The 20,802-nt window shown below is 32.8% G+C and overlaps 2 protein-coding genes and 1 long non-coding RNA gene across 3 annotated transcripts; 1 reads left to right on the top strand and 2 right to left on the bottom strand.

Moving 5' to 3' along the window:
* Positions 1 to 144: 144 nt before the first annotated feature.
* LOC131935756 (WD repeat-containing protein 41) lies at positions 145 to 6,832 on the top strand. Its single transcript, XM_059292400.1, has 14 exons — positions 145 to 376; positions 1,425 to 1,534; positions 2,526 to 2,574; positions 3,277 to 3,402; positions 3,587 to 3,649; positions 3,747 to 3,855; positions 4,207 to 4,269; positions 4,473 to 4,574; positions 4,703 to 4,857; positions 5,182 to 5,312; positions 5,504 to 5,623; positions 6,055 to 6,136; positions 6,349 to 6,417; positions 6,576 to 6,832. The coding sequence occupies exons 1-14, from the start codon at positions 311 to 313 to the stop codon at positions 6,648 to 6,650; spliced, it is 1,320 nt and encodes a 439-aa protein (XP_059148383.1). The 5' UTR covers positions 145 to 310; the 3' UTR covers positions 6,651 to 6,832.
* Positions 6,833 to 7,165: 333 nt separating this feature from the next.
* On the bottom strand, positions 7,166 to 13,724 carry LOC131935753 (beta-hexosaminidase subunit alpha). The gene is made up of 13 exons (XM_059292397.1): positions 13,389 to 13,724; positions 12,554 to 12,675; positions 11,837 to 11,949; positions 11,530 to 11,640; positions 10,506 to 10,607; positions 10,237 to 10,345; positions 9,709 to 9,913; positions 9,296 to 9,379; positions 9,014 to 9,086; positions 8,331 to 8,502; positions 7,948 to 8,038; positions 7,749 to 7,853; positions 7,166 to 7,591 (listed from the first exon to the last, which is right to left on the bottom strand). Exons 1-13 carry the CDS (start codon positions 13,691 to 13,693, stop codon positions 7,525 to 7,527), a joined length of 1,659 nt encoding a protein of 552 aa, XP_059148380.1. The 5' UTR covers positions 13,694 to 13,724; the 3' UTR covers positions 7,166 to 7,524.
* A 1,492-nt stretch (positions 13,725 to 15,216) lies between these two features.
* On the bottom strand, positions 15,217 to 20,215 carry LOC131935744 (uncharacterized). The gene is made up of 3 exons (XR_009385973.1): positions 19,903 to 20,215; positions 16,866 to 17,072; positions 15,217 to 15,318 (listed from the first exon to the last, which is right to left on the bottom strand). It is a non-coding gene; the product is annotated as an uncharacterized LOC131935744 (long non-coding RNA).
* Between the last annotated feature and the right edge of the window lie 587 nt (positions 20,216 to 20,802).

Below are 20,802 nucleotides of genomic sequence, written 5' to 3'. Positions count from 1 at the left end.
ATCTAGCAGACGGCTTTCACTTTCGGGGTCTGCGAAGTTCAGTCTCAGTTCTTTATTTTGAGTGTCACATGATTTGACATGTGACTTAGTTGCTGGTAGATGTTTTTTTACTTAAAATAGCATCATTAAAATCACGTGATCCAACACAAAACGAATGTAAACCAAATCTAAATAGTAAATACCGAGGCTAGAAAAACCAGCAACCTGCTTTAGAGTCCACAGTATTTATTTTGATTTTGACGATGCCGTATAAATTAGCATAGCCTAGATCTAGATAAATATTACAGAACTTTTTTTTAACTCCCATGCAATGTCAATGTTTCAAAGGCTATTAACACCTTCAGATAAGTTGAAAAAAGAAAATAATGCACCCGAGGTAAAACTCAACTTTTAAGTTTTAACTCACTCTTTATTCTTTATTTTAATTTTAACTAGATCTAGATCTCTAGATCTAGATTCTAGATCTACTACTGTAACTACACACACTACACTATAAATGCCTAATAGAATCTACTTAGGCCTTAGTAACTAATTACTAATTATTCTAATTTATAACTAGATCTAGTCCCTAACTATACTATAATAAATACTATATACTATATACTAGTAGTATATACTACTATTACTATAAATAATAACTATATTCTATAATTCTAATTTCTATATGCCTAAATAGTAAATACTACTATTTAGTTGTTTTATTTTCTACTTTTCAGTAATTCATAATTTGTGAATTCAACGCTACCACGCTGCCACTGAATATATTTTGCTTTAAAACACTATCAGTAGCTCGTGAAGGACAATTAAAAAATTATCCCCCCTCTACTCCCCCACCCTTGTGAAAGCAGCCGTCTGTGACGATAGTTTACAGATGACAATACAGAGGGGAAGATTCGGCGTGCATATACGTCATGTCCCGCATAGTCCCTCCATGAAGAGAATTATATATATATATTATATATATATACGAGCTGACCCGCGGCGTATCATATGCCACTATTTAGTTGTTTTATTTTCTACGTTTCAGTACTTCATGGCTAGTGAATTTGACACTACCTCCCTTCCACCCCCCCGCCCCAACCCCACCCACCCTCCCCCCCTGCCACAGTGAAAGCAGCTGTCCGTGACGACAATTTACGGATGACAATGTTAAGATCAAGCAGAACTTCTTACCTCTCCTTAGTTTCAAATAGTTTAAAAGCTAAATTATCTGCCCCAAATAGCGGTTACTAATTCGAATAGGCTCTACTATTGTAAACATTCGGGGTGAATCTTAGCTCATGGTGGGGGTGGTAGCTATATGCCTAGAGAGTGAGGGAGTAACAGTGTGCGTTTATGTGGTGTCTCGCATGGTCCCCATGAATAGAATTATATATATAGATAGTAAAAGGCCTATTTTAAAAAAAAAATATTATCATTTGCAGCCCTGTGAAGAAGTAGAGGATGGTCAACCACACAATCCGTTTACTGAAATATTGATACTACATCAACACTCTGATATAGTAAGACTACTATTGCGCATAAATGATAGAAGGTATTTTTACTTGATATTTACACTTTTTTAAAGAAATTAAAAATCTTTTATAATTCACAAAATGATATTATATGATAAATTATGATATAATACAAAACCACCTAATATAACACAATGCAACAAAATGATAACCTACCACCCCACCCACTTCAAGTTAAATAATATGTAGGTTTATGACTTGGGTAGGTGTCAACTGATTTGGTCTGCCTCCCCCTTCCACCCTCCACCCCTCTGTGTGAGGCTGTTAGGACGGCGTGGTTGAATGGTAGAGCATACAACTGTTAATCCGAAAGTCTTGAGTTTGAATCTGAGTTCATATTGGTAGAACGTCCCTGAGTCCACCCAGTTGTGATGGGTACCTGACTCACATTAGAGAAAGTAAATGTGGCAGGATATAGTGCTGACCACACTATCTCTTCATATGCAGATGTCACAGAAACAGGTGAACTCTACGTCACTTGCCCCATGGACCACCAGCATTGAAAGGGACCCTTACCTTATGCTTATCTATTTTTGTATGTGAATATATAAATAATGCATGTATCCACATACACCCCCATACAATACTTGCTAGAGAAAAATATAACTTGATCATGTCCTGTCAGCTAATTTAAAGCTACCAATGATACTAATGTTTTAATCTCCATACTTTAAATTACTTTTTCTGATATAAATATTTAAAATAATCATCTAATACAGGGGTCTCCAAACTTTTCAGCCCGAGGGCCGCATTGACTATCAAAGTTCAGTTCGGGGGCCAGTTTCTTCCAGACATGTCTTTGATTTTTCTGGGAAAAGTTCCTCAGCTATCACCAACAAATGTTTTTTGCGTGGACAAAAAGATCTCCGCGGGCCGGATGAGAGGACCTCGCGGGCCGCATTCGGCCCGCGGGCCGTAGTTTGGAGACCCCTGATCTAATATACTGAATTCACTTTTAAATTAAAACATTTTTTTATCAACACATAGTCTACTAATTTTTCATTTCAATAGGTTTGTATCAGCAGGTGATGACAACAAGGCCATTATATGGGAAGTTCAGGTATTACTTACAACTGTCTCATAATGTTAAGTTCTTGTCACAACTATGTGTTTGGTTTGTTAAATAATCCTAAGTTCATGTCAAAATTAATAATTTACTATGAAACTACTCTTGTGTTCTTTGTCTTCTTCTTCTTTTTTTTTCCCGTTTGTGCCCAAGACACATGGGGCAGATGAAGTAGAGTTCACCTGTTTCATTGTCCTCGGCATACAAGGAGATAATGTAGTCAGTACTATGCCCAGCCGCTTTTGTTTCCCTAACGTGAGTTAGGTACCCATCAGAGCTGGGGTGGACTCTGGGATGTTCTACTGATTTGAACCCGGAGTCGAACTCGAGACTTTCGTTTTAGCAGTCTAACTCTCTTCTCTGTACTAGTTTTTTTTTAGTTTTAAGTCTGAAAACCGAAAAACCAACGCCCTTTCTTAACTAGGAACCTTCACTGAAGGCTGATTCAATTAAGGCTTCATCCAAAATTGATGTTGGTTATATCACCATATTTTAAACCCACCATTATACTTACACGCATTGTCACAAAAGATCCAGACACCCACCGCAAATGACATCAGAAAGTTCAGTTCAGCTCTTAAAACAAACCTAAATTTTATATAAAATAGATTTTTAATTTGTTTTTATAAAAAAAATTCTAGGTCACGTTTTTTCATATCAGCTTTTAAAACACAATTAACTTTTCTTTTTCAATAGTATGGTCGTCAGATTGCGACACTTATAGGACATACTCATCCAATTACCAGCCTGTTGCTGTTGCCCTCTGTTGAAGGTGGTGATGATGTCTTTATTGTATCTGGCTCATCAGACAGACAAATTAGAGTTAGTATTGTATTGTCTCTCTCCACACATTAATAATATTCAAGAAGAAATTTTATTTCAAAAAATTTAATGATGGACTAATGTATTAATTGAATTAGGCTGCATTATAGACTTGATAATATGTGTAAACTTACAGTCTTGTATTGCATGATTGAATGTGAAGGTTGATACATTTCCTTATTAGGTGTGGAATGCAGAAACTGGGGAATGTGTGCATACATTAACAGAACATTGTGGATCTGTGAGGGTAAGTTTATGTAAAAGTGTATGTTTTATTATGTTAACATATTAAAATTATGCAATGACATATAGACCTATTATGAAAAAATGATTTATTTCTCTAGTGCCTGATTCACTTGACAGATGGATTGTTTTGTGCAGGGGGAGAGAATCTTTCATTATGGAACAGACAAGGACAATTGTTGCATATGCTTAACAAATGTACTTTGGAAGGTAGCTCTTGATACATATTGACCATGACATTCTTTAACTACCTTTTGTTCCTATGGCCTTGCTCATTCTCAACTAGTACTTTTAAAAAACAGTATATAGCTCTTCATATTTATAGACTGTGATGTGAATATGCTACTCAAATATTTAAAAAGCTAAATCGACCTATTTGATGAAAACTTGTTAGTTCAAGTCCATGAATTTTGCTTTAAAATAATAATTAATTGTAAATTAATTTAGTTACACTTTACAAGAAAATAAATATTTTTTTTTAATTTCAGAAACAATTTCTTAACTATCATAGTTGTATTAAACACATTTTCAATTTAATTTTAAAAAAACTTTTTTATCCAGATGTTCATCTGATGATTGCCATAAAAAACAACCGCTTGGTTATTGCTGCTGACAAGGAGTTAGGTGTGTAGTTAATCATTTATCTGGTCAGTGCATTGTGTAACTTATTATTTATTGTTCTTAATTTCCACATGTTTTAGTTCAAGAAAAAGAAATTATCCTCATACATTAAAAAGAAATGAAACAATCATTCAACATTCACAAAGTTCCCAGGAGTTTGGTGTAAGCAATAAAGTTGTAATATCTAACAAGTTTTATTTCGTCAGTGGTGTACAGGCTAAACCTTGATGGCACAGTGCCAGAGCTTGTAGTACTTAAACATCTAAATTCACATCAGGAGACCATCCATTCATTAATTCCTATATCAAGTAAGTGAGGCTGAAATATTCCAAAAAATGTTTAAGATTAACTTTGAAACTGAATAACTATTTTAATGACATTTTATACGCCCACTAAACTAATGTATTTTTTTTTAATTTTGTTATTTTTTGTAAAGCTTCTTGTTTTGGTACTGGCTCTGTAGATGGGATGATAATTATTTGGACGTCATCCACTTTACAACAAACAAAAACATTACGCACTGTCACTGAGCGAGACATAGAGAACAAAACTTTTTTACACAGTGTCCAGGCTCTAATCTGTGTGCAGGAGGTATAAAAATTATTGGTCAAACTATTACTGTGGGCGTTACATGACTGCAGTAAAAGCTGCTTTAACTTATAATTTAGTTTTTAGTAATCTGTACAAAATATTTCATATATGAAGTCAGAAATATATTTGAATTCATCTTTATGCTGCACAAAACAGCTGTAAAATTTAATTTTTTATAGTGTAAATGAAGTTTTGTAGCTACCTGTATATTTTTAATAGGTTGATCAGTGTTTTCATTGTATAAATGTAGCACCAGTTTATTTATTCATTTCAGTCACATTTTGCACTATTAAAAGGTAAATTACCTGTTATCATCAAATTTAGCGCTACCTCTTTGCTGCAATTGGATGTGGTTTTTATGCTTATGATGTGACTGCTGTTAAAGAAACTCTGGTTATTCAGAAGAGATCTGCACATTTATCCAAAATAACATGCATGGGTTTCGCTTGTGAGGGGTAAGAAATTACATCTGCTGCATTAAAGTTACGTGAAATTTGAAGAAATAACCTCAGATCATTTTTATAATAATTTGAAGAAATGGTAAATAAAATATTTGCTTTCAGTCTAAATTGTTTTTTCTGCAGAGAAATCTTAGCAGCATGTTCTAAATCAAATGTCTTTGTTAATAGTATATTGTTTTCTGTAGAGAAATCTTAGCAACATGTTCTGAAGACAAATGTATACGACTGTGGGGTCGTAAGCCTGTAACAGATCCATGGGGGGGTGATGTGGCTGTGACAACTATGGAGAGATTTACTGGCCTGCAGTAAGTTGTTAGTAACCACTATTTCTAACACAAAAAAATGCATTTATTTATCCTTATTACATCCACTTCGAACATAAAAGTTACATTTATTCATCCAAGCAATGAGTTATAAAACCAAGATGTTTTACTCAAGAGATGAAGTAGGTGCTTACATTATTTGTGACATGTTATGTAGTGTACATATATAGATCTATCAGAGGCTCAAGGTAACATTACTTTGGGGTTAAAACCTTTCTTGAAATTGTTCAATCTTCACTCAACCATTGTTTATACAGATGCATTAACTTATGATTAACATAGTTCTCTACTTCTTCTGTTAGTTTGTTTTATTATTTTCATCAGGATTCGGGTAGTTAATTTCATACACAATATTGTTTACCAGCTGTATTTTTACAATTGTAATAAATTACAGTGGAGATACTGAATTTCAGATCTAATGAATTGTTGAACTCAACCTCTCCGTGGGAACCAAGTTTGCTTGGAGAGTGTTGCGCTCATGGAGAAATAGTGCAGGTAAGACTCATGTATTTGATTTTGTTACATTCAAAATTTTAAGTACATTTTATTTAACCAAACACAATGCACATTCAGCTTAGCCTTAAATTAAAATGTGTCTCTCATTGAATTTATTGATCAATATGTGCAATATTTTTTAGTTACTTATTTATATAATTAACTAGTATTGTTTGTATTACACAATATATTAATCTATAAATACTTCTTAGGGCTTTTTGGATTTTGACCATGAAGGAATTGTAACATGTGGATCAGATGGCCTAGTCATAGTGTGGAAGGCAAGGAACTTTCTTTTTTGCCATGTTAATTTAATGTTGACAGGATTTTGTAAATTCACATCACTTGACAAAAACATAGTTTTTACTCCATTATCAACTACATATTATAACTGTTTTAAAATGTTGACTGCATTACATTGCTTTTCTAAATTTTCCAGAATTCTGAGGTGCAGAAAGTGAGAAGGAATCAGTCTTTAAGAAAGTTTTTAATAAATCGTGATGGCATTGTTTAATTTCCCCAACCTTTAGTGATATATTAATTGATGTGAACAAACTTTTTGATTTGAATAAAAAAAATTATGTGAAATATAATGTAAATGTTATTTAATTTAAATAATTCTACATTTTATTTGGATGTTGCTTGTTTTTTTATCATTGCCTTGATAATGATGTCTGCCTAAAAAACCAAGCCACTTTTTTTGTTTATTTACAATTTTGTTGTCATTTCAACAATTTAAACTATGGGTTGTTTTTTTTTATAAAGTTTACAATACTGATACAATTATAACAATGGATGGTTTGTCATACACTTTTCATCTGCAGTTGTATTATAAAATATATGTAGATCTAGTTAGATTTGAATAGAAGTTATTAAGAAATATGTATCTACTTAGCTTTGAATAGAAGTAAGCTCTTTTGTGTTTCATTGTCTAGAAAATCAATTGTGTTCATCAAAATGTTTCATACTTTGATTCTATCACCCCTAAGTAACGACAAAATTCCAAATAAATAAACACATTATGACTGTTGTGGAGATGCAAAAATATTTTAATTTAAAAACAATTTCTTACAAAGCCGTAAAAAAATTTAAAACACGAATGGCATAAAATTACAGTAACACTGAAGAGTAAATACGTTTAATTGGCATTAAGTATAAATACACAAAAGCAGATAACCCTGTTGTAGTTGGTAACAACTCCCACCCAAAAAATACTGATATTACAGCTAGTCTACTTGTATATAAAGTGGATACATTATTCAGACCTCGAGTAGGCATTTAACAGTAAATAATTTTGTAACAGAACCTGTTACATTAAATGTTTGTTCTTTAAGTTCAGTCTAAGCTGGCAATAATAAATCATTACATTTGGAATGTTTTTACTTGGATTAAACATCTTCATATTCAACACTACAAAATCCTGGCCCATTGATTTCTTCAGCAGGAAATCCACGCCTGTTGAAAGATAGAATTTTTTTTTTAATTCTTCATTAGAGCTGGTAGAGAGAAATTCAATAAAGTAATTAACAGAAATTATATTAAGAAAAAGTTACTAGTAGTTATTACTAACTCAAGCAACTGTAATAATAAAGAGTTTTCTTGAAAAAATTACCTAATCATACGACATCTCTGCTCAGAGAGGCGAGGAAGGGCTGCTCTGTAATCATTGACATTAGCTGGACTCCATAAGCGTTCAGCAACAACTGACGTTCTAGGCCTAGAACAAAGGTAGTAACACATTTTTATACTGCTACACAATATCACTGCTCCATTAACCAGCTAACTGAAGTTGAAATAGAAAAAATATTTACCAAGTCCTAGGCAGTACCACAGTGTTGTCCACATACTCTCCCCACATACAAGCCTCGCCACCAACTACCAGTGATTTTTGTTTATCTGTACCTTAAAAACAACAATCTCATATTAATAAAGTCTGAGAATAACCTCTTGACTAAAAACTTGTTTCTGGACCTTAAAAACAACAGGTAAATATCAAAGAGGTCTCATGGATTTAATTAAAGAAATCCATATTTTATTTACACTTTTCTGTACCTTTTACTTTTATTCAATAAAACAAGTCTATATCAATGTGTTCTATGAGATTAAAATACTCTGTGCAATTAAAAGCACATATCAATATATTCTAAAGAATAAAAAGCAAATAAAATATTTTTTTATTCTGACTATAAATTACCATTAAAGTTGAGTGGTTCACAGTTGTAGTAATCAACCCAGTCACTTCCGTACTGAATCAGGTTGAGATACCAGCATGACGACAGCAAAGTTTTGTAACCCAACTGGGTCACGTCACTCATTTCTTTCTGCCAGCCATCTTTCCACACATGGACAACAGTGTCGTCCCGAACCTAGAATATAAACACCAAGATTTTAAATCAGTCTAATGAAGTCAGCAGCTAAGATTTGAGATGGATGAATTTTTTAAGAATAAAAGGAGTATGAAAACTTCTAGAGCATGTGCCTGCTCTGCTCATCCCAAGTTTCCAGTTCATTTTCCAGAAAAGAGTCCATAGGACATCTTTGAGTCCACTCAACATAATGGGTATCTGACTATAAAGCAAATTAAGGTGGCTGAACAGAGTGCTGACCATCAAATTAAACTTTCGCTCTATGGATCATCAATTCTAAATGGCTAGGCCTAATTTTTTAACTCTTAGAATAAATATACTTAATGGATATATTAAAATGTGTAACCTATATGAATCAAATACTCAATGGCTAGGACTAATTTTTTAACTGTTAGAATAAATATACTTAATGGATATATTAAAATTTGTAACCTATATGAATGAAATAATGGGTAGGCCAAATTTTTAAACTATTGAAATAATTTGTTTTTTTAAACTAAAAAGTATTTACTTTGGCTCCATTATCAATCACTTCTTGCCACATGATGTAACCCTTCTGCAGGGAACCGATTATATCCAACAGTCTTAAAAATTAAAATAAAATCATTATTTTTAAAAATGACCCTTTTATGAAAATTTGTGTTTTATTAGCATTATACTTCAAAACTATATCTATTCTGGAAGACTGTGTTTTTAAAGACGTGTTGGTATGAATTGTATCATTACAAATGTATGACATTACTTGTACACTTCTAACAACCAACAGGACAGACTGATGCAGCAACCTACTCACCTCTGCATGTAGTACTGTTCTAGCTGGGAGAACTGGGTGAAATTCTGGCTTCTCATGAACTGCTGTACAACTGGATTGCTCTCCCTTTAAATAACATGGTGAATTTGGTTTTGTTTACACAATATTAATAATTTTGTTTACTGACTCAAGTTTGTTAAAACACAGGCTCTAGATAAAATTTATGTGATGAATATTATTAAATCAGATAAAATAAGAGATTTTAAAATTAGGAAGACAATTTAAAAAAAAAAACATCATTTCTCAAATTATATTCAAACATGAATATACATTTTAAAATGTATTTTTTTATCATTGCTACGAGAATGAAATGTAATTATGAATCTTTAATTATTGTAATTTTTGTTAAATTTTACATTTTAAATTTCTTTATAAAAAGTAAAGAATATAGTTACCAGCAGTCAAAGCTGACTTCATCACCTCCCAAGTGGATATAATGATCTACAAAAGTTTCACTGACTTCTTTGAAGAAGGAAGACAAGAAGGTGAATGATGATTCTAGTGCAGGATTTATTGGTCCATAGTTGCCATTAAATTTTCCCTGAGAGTAACATTCAGTAAGAAGCTGATCCTGACCTTTGCCCCAAGACTCTGTGTGACCTATGTCAAGCAGGGCCATACAAGCAAAGTGTCAATTAATTTGTATAGAAATATTTTCAGAAAAGAAAATCAACTGAGTGGTATTGTAAAATCAGATGTCCTTAGTTCAAATTCTAATCAAGTGTTGGCATGAGTTCTGATAGTCACTGGATGTCATCCACTTTATTTCCAATAGATGTCTCACAGGGATGATAAACAGCAGATCAGATATGCTAAAGCCAGATAATCTTTAATCTCAAGCATTGGAAATCAGATATACATACTTTAACTGCCTCAAGTTCTCAAAAGGTTAAGTTGAAGACTGATTTTGTTTAGTATTTTACCTGGTGTATCAAACTCAACCATCACTCTAATGCCAAGAATTCTAGCATATTCTATAACACTAGCCACATCTGCAGGAGTGTACACATGGGACTCAGGATGGAAAGCTCCCTGAAAATAGAATTTGTTACACTCTTCAACTTGTAAAAACTAGAAAGGTAAATTAAGGTAAACAATAACTCTAATACAAAAGTTTCTATTGTAATGTTATTCCTACAAATGATTATCCTTACTAGATTTGAGAGCCAACAGAGTAGTTGAGTGATTTTACCTGTAAGCTTAAATTTGGGAAAGTTTGACTGACAAAAGGAAATGATGGATCATCCACTATGTGCCAATGAAAGACATTCAGTTTATTTTGAGCCATAGCATCCTTGCAAAAACAGAAAAACAACAAATATAATAATCTGATGATCTTTTATATTATGTCTTAACATTATCCTATTTCTTAACATTCACAGCCCTGACAAACTTTTTCCTCCCGATTATTTCAGTCCCAAATTATTTTAAATTTATAATTCATTTCCTCCTGGTCAAATATTATTTTATGATTAGTTCCCTCCACTGTCCTGCCCAGAGTTAATTTTATGATCTGTTCCCTCCTGCCCAGAGTTAATTTTATTTTTATGATCTGTTCCCTCCACTGTCCTGCCCAGAGTTAATTTTATGATCTGTTCCCTCCTGCCCAGAGTTAATTTTATGATCTGTTCCCTCCAGCCCAGAGTTAATTTTATGATCTGTTCCCTCCAGCCCAGAGTTAATTTTATGATCTGTTCCCTCCTGCCCAGAGTTAATTTTATGATCTGTTCCCTCCAGCCCAGAGTTAATTTTATGATCTGTTCCCTCCTGCCCAGAGTTAATTTTATGATCTGTTCCCTCCTGCCCAGAGTTAATTTTATGATCTGTTCCCTCCTGCCCAGAGTTAATTTTATGATCTGTTCCCTCCAGCCCAGAGTTAATTTTATGATCTGTTCCCTCCAGCCCAGAGTTAATTTTATGATCTGTTCCCTCCAGCCCAGAGTTAATTTTATGATCTGTTCCCTCCAGCCCAGAGTTAATTTTATGATCTGTTCCCTCCAGCCCAGAGATTATTTTGCCATGAAAAGAAATAACTGGTTAGTTTTTTTATAAACAACAATACCAGTTTGATGGAAATTTATTTGACTGGGCATAAGCGAAGGTAAATAGAAAAGTATGTCCCAATCCCTTATGGGTTGACTTTATTTCTGTGCCTTTTTAAACATAATAACACAAGAATATTTCTAGCTAGATGGTTCAATAGTTTAAATCCTTACCAAAGTGCGTAGTATGTAACGTTTAGATATAAAATGTCTGGATGTATCCAATAGAAGGCCTCGATGAGAAAACCTTGGTGAGTCAAGTATTAAAGACTGGTTGACCACAAGCTGATGATTTGCAAGTAAAATACAAGTTAAAGGCGTCCATACTGCTTAGAAAGATCAGCAATATTATTTGCTTCTTTGTAATCAATCAAATTAAATTTTAATTAATCAGACAAAGAAACAAATAGTACAAATAACAAGAATAAAACATGTACAGACTTATAAATGAACGAGAAAAATGTGAAACTGTATGACTTACCGCCCCTGTATTTAACTGATAAACCAGCTGACTGAATGTTTCTAGGCCACGAAGAGCACCCCATACTTCTTTTGACTCAATCCGTGATGTTTCAGATGAAACAATCAGAGTATCTTTAAATAGTACATAAATCAATCAAGACATGTGGAACTTTTTTCTAAGTATATATAACAATAATCATGCACATGTTTTTATTTTTTTTAAAATAGCTCAACAAATAAAAACAAACCAAATTGTATTATTACTATTTATTTATAGTTAAACTAGAAAAGTAACAGAAAAAAATAAGTAGATGAGCTTTTGTTTTAAATTACTGAAACAGAAATATGTTCCAATATACAAGATTTGATATTTATTTTAGACATACTTCTCCATAGTACAACACTTTACTGAAAAGGATCTACAGCATCCTTATATACTGGAGGAGATTTCCCCTGGCATAATTAATTAATATGTGCTAACATATGCACCAATCTAACTAATTGACTTGACTTCAGCCTGGTTTTCTTTCTGAATGTGCTTTCATAGTGTTTTATAAACAAAGAGCACCTGCAAGACAAAAGTTGTTTTATGTCTGAACTTGTTCTCCTAGATAGTTGCTGTCCCCACCTAATGACTCTAATCTTCTTGGGGGTTCAAGTATCAAACAGCAATCATTCACTATGCCATCCAACCCCACTTTCCACCTTACAGCATCCATTTATTACTAACACTCACAAGATTCATCCGACTCAAGGGTAGGGAAAATTCTTCCAGTACAAGGTTTTTCCACTGCAACTTCTAGGAAATTGACTATTTGATTTGTAGCTTTTTCTGGTTGGAATTTCAGAGACTGTAATCTGAAAAAAAAAAAAGATATTTTAGGCCTAAGGTAAAAAATTCTTCAGTCACTGTGTGATCAGGCGAACTAACGTAATTGTAGATAACATTCTGAAATACTTAGTTAAAACATGGCTGAAATTGTTCAAAGTTGCAATATAGGCTTGCAATGATAAACATTTTGAGATTGAGGGAAAAGCTATTTATTAAAAAAAAAAAGTAAAATACTGAGAAATTCGATCGCGTAAAAATAACTCTTTTAATATTAGGCCTAGCCTATACAATTTTTTTTTTAAATATGTTTTTTGGATCTAGTCTAGATCTACTGTCTAGTACTAAGTAATAATAATAACTATACTACTATGAGTTGAGTAATAGATCTAGATTCTAGAATCAATATTTTTTACTTCCTGCTATTCTAGAACTTAGAAGTCAAGACTCAAACTCTAGCCTAGAGCGGCATTTCCTCCATCTACTTTGCACTGTCTGTGATGCTAGATATCGATCCCCCCCCCCCCCCCCCCAATACTTTTTTTTTTACTCTCTAGATCTAGAACAGCAGACTACACTAAACTTAACAGTTACACACACCAGTCTTACTGTGTAGTAACTGTACTGTAGTCAAGTCTTATTACACATACAACAATATCCACATTTTTTTTCTAGTGTCACTTCAAATAAACTGAAAATAGAACATAGCATCTATCCTTTTTTAAAATTGTTGATAGTTTACCTTTCATTTTGTTTTGGCTTCTTGAATCCGCCAAATGTTAGTTTGTTGTATCTGACGTACGCATCCCGGAGGATGTCACAGTCAACCTCGCCTACACTTCTGAACTCAAAATCAGCAACGTTTAAACTTAAAACCACAGAGCTAGGTTCATACATTCGAGGCATAGGCCATGGCTGACCACGACTTTGTACAGTTGGATACGTTCCTTTAACAAATGAAAACAAACTTTGCGAAGTTATAACAATATAAATAAATGCCAAAGTTCGGCCGAAATAGCAGTTCGGCATTTTTAGGAAAGTAGCCATTTTGAAAGTCACATGACTTGCATTTAATTTGAATGGGAGGGTTGAGGGGTTGCCTTTTAGGCTATATTTGGGAGGGTTCAGGGGTTGCCTTGTAGGCTATGTTAAATTCGCACATTCTCCGATTTCTTCTTCTGCCTACCATATATTTACAGCTTTTCATAATTTTATAGACTGTTTCACATATTGCTTGAAACAGCTAAATTTAACCTGTAGGCTTGTAGAGTGCATGGGTTCTTTCAGACATTGTTCTTAGGGTAATGGGGAGCAAGGGGAACTATTTTCCACAGAAATTTACTCTCCCCATTGTGAAAATGAAGGGTTTTTTTGTTGGTAGTGCAAATTCTTTTTTTTTACTTTCTCGTATATACGAAGTATAGAGAAAGTCTTGTAATCGTGCAAAAAAAAAAAAATCGAGATTTTTGCAAATCTCGACGTTTTGCATCTCACTGATACGGAAAAACATAATTTTGCAATCTTGTCCGTATGTCTGTGTGTCTGTGTGTGTGTGTCCGTGTGTAAACACGATAACTTGAGTACCGTTACAGCTAGGTTGATGAAATTTCATATATAAGTATTTTATCAAAATCGTAGATCCGTATCAACTTTTGAGCGATTTCCGACAACCGGAAGTGGTACTTTTTCTACTTTGAATTTTTCAAAAGCCTATAACTTGAGTACTATTTCAGATAGATAAATTAAATTTCACATGTAAGTAAAAGATCTAATTCTCTACCTTCTGTTAAATTTTGAGTAATTTCCGTTGACCGGAAGTAGTAATTTAAGCTACTTCCGATTTCTCAAAAAACTAATGTAAATTTTTAAAGTACTAATAATATTGCGCACTATTATGCGCTTTTTTATTTCGCGTTCACTTGGTGTGCAATTAATTTGTCTACGAGATTTTATTCTATTTTTAAAACTTTAAGTATTTAAAATGGATTAAAAATCATGTCTAGAAGTTCCCATCCCCTGTTATTTTATATAAGAATATTCGAGAAAGTTTAGGGGAGATCACTCCCGGTTTATTTTGTATTGATTCTGGTGTAGAATTTTTTTTTTTAAATATTTTTATTTTTATACAATTGAATGCTCAAAAAAGTTTTGCTGCTAGCCATCTTTTCAGCAGCCCTGCCACTTAAAAACGATAATTATTTTTATAAAATAATAAGTTCAAAGAGGCGCAGTAGATCTGATATGGGCATATTAATATGCAGAAAATTACTGCATCCCATGTCATATATCCTCTTAAATTATATCAAACACCACAACATTTGATTTTTAATGTAGATAGCATATTTGTGCTTTAAGTTTAACTTCACCTTTGATTTTTGTACCTTTTCTTTTGTAAAGAAAAAAAATTATTCTGAAATATGAGACCCTAAGCAGCTTCAACTTTCCAATGTGTAGCACATTTTGTGGATATGATAAATAACTTTAAATAATTGCAATATTAATGTCTAAGACCCTAAATATTTTTAAAATGTTACACATGAGTAAAAAAAAATAAAACAAAAACATTATATTTGTGCAAACATTTAATTCAAATTCAAATATTTAAACAAAAATGGTAATAGAATATTGAAAGTTGACTTCTGAATAAACCTGTAGGCAGCTGTTGCAATTAGCTGGAGAAAAAAAAGTTTCAAAAAGTTATCTTAAATGTTTTGATTCAAATTTAAAAAAAAAAATGCTCAATGAATAAATATACCTCAAAGAAAAATTATGAATGAAACTTGCATGTATTACACACAATTAGTTGCAAAGCAAAACTGCCTCAACAACCTATTCACAACTAAAGAAGTCTAAAGAACAATTATTTCAGAGTACAACTTGTTTTCTTAAAAACTACTTGACTTTCTAATACTTGTTGTTGCATATAGGGCATATTACCGCACATACTTTGAAGTTGTGTGTAAGTTCACTGTGGTTTGTTATGCAACTGACAGCACTTTGCAGAATTCCTCTAAAACTTATAAATGTTATAAAGTAGCAACTTCGGTACACATACTACAGCTTTTCTAAAAAAAATACCCCAACACAATAGCCATTCATCACAGGTTTACCCCTATTAAATCCTGCTTTTGACCAATGAAGAAAAATATAAACATAACAATGATGGCAAGCTTAACTCGCAAACACTGTATAAAAAGTTCTAAAGGTAATCCTTATGTAATAGAACTAAAATGAATTTAACAATGATGATTAACTTGTAACAAAGTGATAGTTAAATAAACAATTGAAATTTATTTGTAACAGTTGGCTATTTAGAGCTCAAGGTTACAACACAACATTCATTGGTAAACAGATGTTAGCAGCTTGCTTTATATAGGCCTGTGCCAAGGAGAGAAAGAGTAGGCTTACTAAACACCAATAATCACTGATTTATTGTATTCTTCAGTGATTATGGAAAATGAAAGTCCATAGCGCTAACGGGTGAACAACTCATGGAAAGTAGAGGCAGCTGGGCATAATGCTGACCACACTATCCCTTCATATGCCAAAGTCACAGAAACAGGTGAACTCTGATTCATGTGTGTCGAGGACGACAAGGTTCAAAAGGATAACTAACAGCTGAAATAACTATTCATCTGTATTCAAAATGTAAGTGTCCAAGTAATGGTCCTTAGTGTATTATATAGAGGTAGTAGAAACACCATTTTGGACAGCTAACTCTAAAGCAAGGGCTCTTCCAAAGGGGATTCCTTTATTAACTAAATCTTTCTCCTGTTTGTTGGTTTAAATATACAAAGGAGAGTAAGTCTACTAAAGATTAAATTTATCCTTTTTAAAATTACAAAAATGCAAATTAAAATGTCTTGATTTTCTTTAGCTTTGAATTTTTACTAAACAAAAAAGTCTTGAGGACTTTTCACTGGCTCAAATCTTACAGTCCATCCAGCAATGATAGGTAACCTACCTGACTTGAGAAAATAAAGATGGCTGGATATAGTTATAACCACACACACATACACTATTTATTCATTTGTAGCAGTAAGAGAGAGGTCTCAGCATGTCTGTTCTGAAAGGGTACTTTGCTTACTTCTGCCACTAGACAACTAGGCCTACATCAATTTATGTTTTGATTGACTTAATTATTTAGTTATGACCTAAATTAATGAGCGGCTAGAACCTATATACAGTTCACAACAGTTCATTAAAACATTTTACTTACCTATGTCTAAATTTAGTTGCCACAATAATCAGTTTTTTCCTCAAGAGGTAAAGCAGTAGCAGATTCAACAACTGGTGCTGGCGCTGGACGATTTTGTAAGTAGATATTCCAAAGCACTATCGAAAATGGTGACTGAAGGCCAGTAAATAAAAAAAATAAAAATCCAAGAGTAAGAAGTGGTTTACTTTTAATTCCAATTGGCATGTTCTGTGAATACAACACAAAAGATATGTGTTTAAGATCATATAAATGTAGGCTATTATTTATTATAAAAAGTTTGAGATATAAATGAAAAGGGTACATCATAATGAGATACTTTTTTCAACTATGGGTACTTTGTTTCAATGCAAATAATTAAAATAAATTGTTGTCAAATATTATGATGTTATTGTATAAGCCTTTGCGTAATAAAAGACATCAGTAACATGCAGATGAGTTTAAATGTCTGAAGTACCAGGCAACTAGTCCAGGTAAGTATCCAATGATTTTTAACACCGCATTACCTATTATTGATAAAATACGCGCACTAATGCCAATGGCGTAGTTTTCAAAGGTGGAAAGAATTTAATTGTGGTTGGCACTGTTAAAACTAGATGAAATACATTGATCAAGTTATCTATTAAAAAACGATAAGCAAGAAGCGTAGGCTTACATTAACTAGTGTCAAGCATTTCACACATATCTACTTAGATTTAAGGCTTATACTTAATACTTTATACTATAAATATTTTTTAAATAAGTTATAGGCCTATTTCTTAGTATAACTAATGCTATATGTATCGAGTGATAAAGTAAGTCATCTTAGTATAACTAATGCTATATGTATCGAGTGATAAAGTAAGTCGGGGCCTATTATTGGTTATGATAAGTAAAGAAGCTTGGTGATAAACTTATTTAATTATTTGTAATAATTATGGCTATGACATTAGTATATAATTAACAAAAGGCGCAGCAATTGACATGTAGGGCTTTTGGGGTGAGGGGGGGGGGGGGGGGTGAGGCGTTTAAGAGATACTAATTAAAAAGGCAGTGAATTTCGATTGACACGAAAAAAGCATGATAATTATTATTCATAATAATTTAGGATATATTTTTTACATTTAATAATAAAAAGTAACAAAAAACAAATAACAACAAACAATATGGATTTAAATCAAAGCATATTGCCAATATGTTCATATAAGCAGATAGACAGGGAAGCTGTAAATCTTTCTGATGTGATACAACTTAACACTTAGCTTAATAAACTTTTACAAGAATTTAAGGTTTTTTCTATTGATTAGTTGTACCAAAATATCAATAGGGCCTGATAAAGACCCTAGTATATTAAAGTAGTTTCCCTTTTGGACCTGTCAATCCATCATCCATAGAGCAGCTGAAGTAGAGTTTATCTGTTTCTTGACCACTGCACATGAAGTGATGGTGTGGTTAGCTCTCTGCCCAGCAATCTTTACTTTCCCTTACAATACATGGGTCAGGTACTCATCTGAGCTTGGTGGATGCTGCATGCTGCACAGACAGACTCGTCTGAGATCTGAGCTTAAGACTTGCATGTTAGTAGTGGAGTGCTTTACCACACCATCCCTAGTTTTATTTTTCAGCATTCTTCTTATTACATGCTTCAGTATCAATCACCAAAATTTATCCTATCTATATAGTTATATAGTAACATTCTGGACATACGTCTGTTGCAGTCACAATAATTACTATTAAAGGGTGCAACAACCTTTCATAGGACTTTTTAATTATATGCAGTTATACTTAGTCTAATTTTTTTCTATATTTCTATTGCCCCCACCCTCTAGCAAAGTTTCAATAATTTTAATATTGAAAAAAAAAACTTTCAGTCTGCATATTGACCTACATATTTATAACAGCACCCCTTACTTTAATTGGACTTGATTATTCTAATTATCCTTCATCAAATATTGATTTTGCTTTCATATTTCTATTGCCCACACTCGCTAGCACGAATGTGCTAAAGTTTTATAATTATATCTCAAATAGCAGCAGTGGTATGCAAGACTAAAGCCCATCACACAAATCTGACGTTACAGTTATATAATTTAATAAATATAACAAGTTTAATACATAACTTTAAAAATTCATATAAAAAAACTATTAGGCCTAGAATGATAAATTTGGTATTTTTATCAATGGGGTATATTATAGGATTTATCTGATTCTGATACTATGATAATAATAAAGGAATAATAATTAGGAAAAATTTCCCAAAATGCCTAAATCAGTGGAACGTCCCTGATTCCACCCAGCTCTGATGATGGGTACCTATTAATATTATTATACATTATACTATAATTATACGATTATTAGTAGTTATTAGGGTAATCTATCGTTTTGGGTATGTAAAATCGCCTGCGGCTATTAATGTACGAAAACGTTACCTCATTGTCAAGGCTGTAATAGAAGTATATTGTGATATGTTTGTGTCAAATATTATAGATAAATGAATAATAAACTAAATCAATGGCTAAATATATCAATATAGGCCAGATATTAACTTTAAACAGCAGTGTCTGCAAGCAAGATTTGCTATATAAACAGCAGCCATTTGTAAAATAGAGTGACTTCCGCCTGAATCTCGCGCTATAATTCTATAAAAATAAAACTTTAACAAGATGGCTGCTATAGTAAATGAGCATGGTTGCATCTGTTGGAAACATCGCTGGTGTTCATTTATTACTGAAAATTTTTAATTCAATTGTTTAAAAACAGGTACATAAATGAAACAAGGAAACATTTTTGTATTTTTCAAAACATAAATCCTCCTCAAAATGTGAACAATTATTAAAATTAAATTAAAATGTAAGGAGTCACCTGTTTTTCACATTACTAGTCGCGGGCGATTTTACGTACCCAAAACGATAGATTTATTATGATTACCGTTATTTATTAATATTAGTACCTAACTTTAACTTACGTTAGGGAAACAAATATATGGAATATACTAATATCTAGCTCACTCTCGCTATATATATTTAGATCTAGATCTACGTAGATCTAGAATCATACGTACCGCTCCAGGTATTCCCTCTTGTTGCCAGTGCTGGGAATGCATTTTTCCAGAAGTCGTGATTGATTTCTTGCAGCTTTTTAAGATCCAGTTATTCTTGGAAACAACAATTGTTCTAGCTAAGCACTTAGCAAGACTTGCCATATTTGTAACCTGGGCAAAAGCAATCAAGACGAGATAGATCTAGAATCTCTACTTAGATTCTATTGTACTTAGACTGAGTCCACTAACATTTCAAAATGACGTTTGACTTGAATAGTCGACGGTTCACAGAAACTAGAATCTGTAGCGGAAATTGCCAGATTTCAACTTTAGACAACAGATGATTTTTGAAGCGAAAATTGTATTTTTTTTCGGCCTAAATAATTAAAGGAAATAGCATTCGGTTAGGCTACGATTACGAAGGCTTTAGAGGATTGGGTCAATAGCGTAAACATCTTATTTTCTAATCAATATTTTCTATTAATATTGTTATGAAAATCAAATGGTACAGCTGAAAAAAAAAATATATTCTGAAAATAGTTGAATAAACTTTGTATTTTCTTAATCTCTCATTCTATACCACCCACAAGTTAGGGGCCATTGTGGTACGTGTACCAGCGTTGATGTGTTTTTTTTCATAATTTCAATTTAATTTGCCATCGTTCCTGGTGTTATGCTGCCATAAATTATTCTGCAACAGCCCATACTTTTCTTGATGGTGTTCATCCTATTTTATCTTGCCTTCCTGCATGACTGGGTTTTTTTATAGGCCATCTTCTCATGTTACATGCCTCTACTATCTCAGTTTATTTGCTTTGGCAATACTTATTAGGTTCTTAAACTGGCCAATCATAGTGACTTTTACATATCAATTGTTGACAATGGCTGAGGGTTTGGTGTACAGCTATCTCATTAACTACA

The sequence above is a fragment of the Physella acuta genome, unplaced genomic scaffold, assembly GCF_028476545.2.
Source record: "Physella acuta isolate Inbredline_101_S28 unplaced genomic scaffold, ASM2847654v3 ptg000156l, whole genome shotgun sequence".
Classification (NCBI taxonomy): domain Eukaryota; kingdom Metazoa; phylum Mollusca; class Gastropoda; family Physidae; genus Physella; species Physella acuta.
Note: the sequence above shows the minus strand (reverse complement) of the source record. Positions and strands in the feature narration are given on the sequence as shown.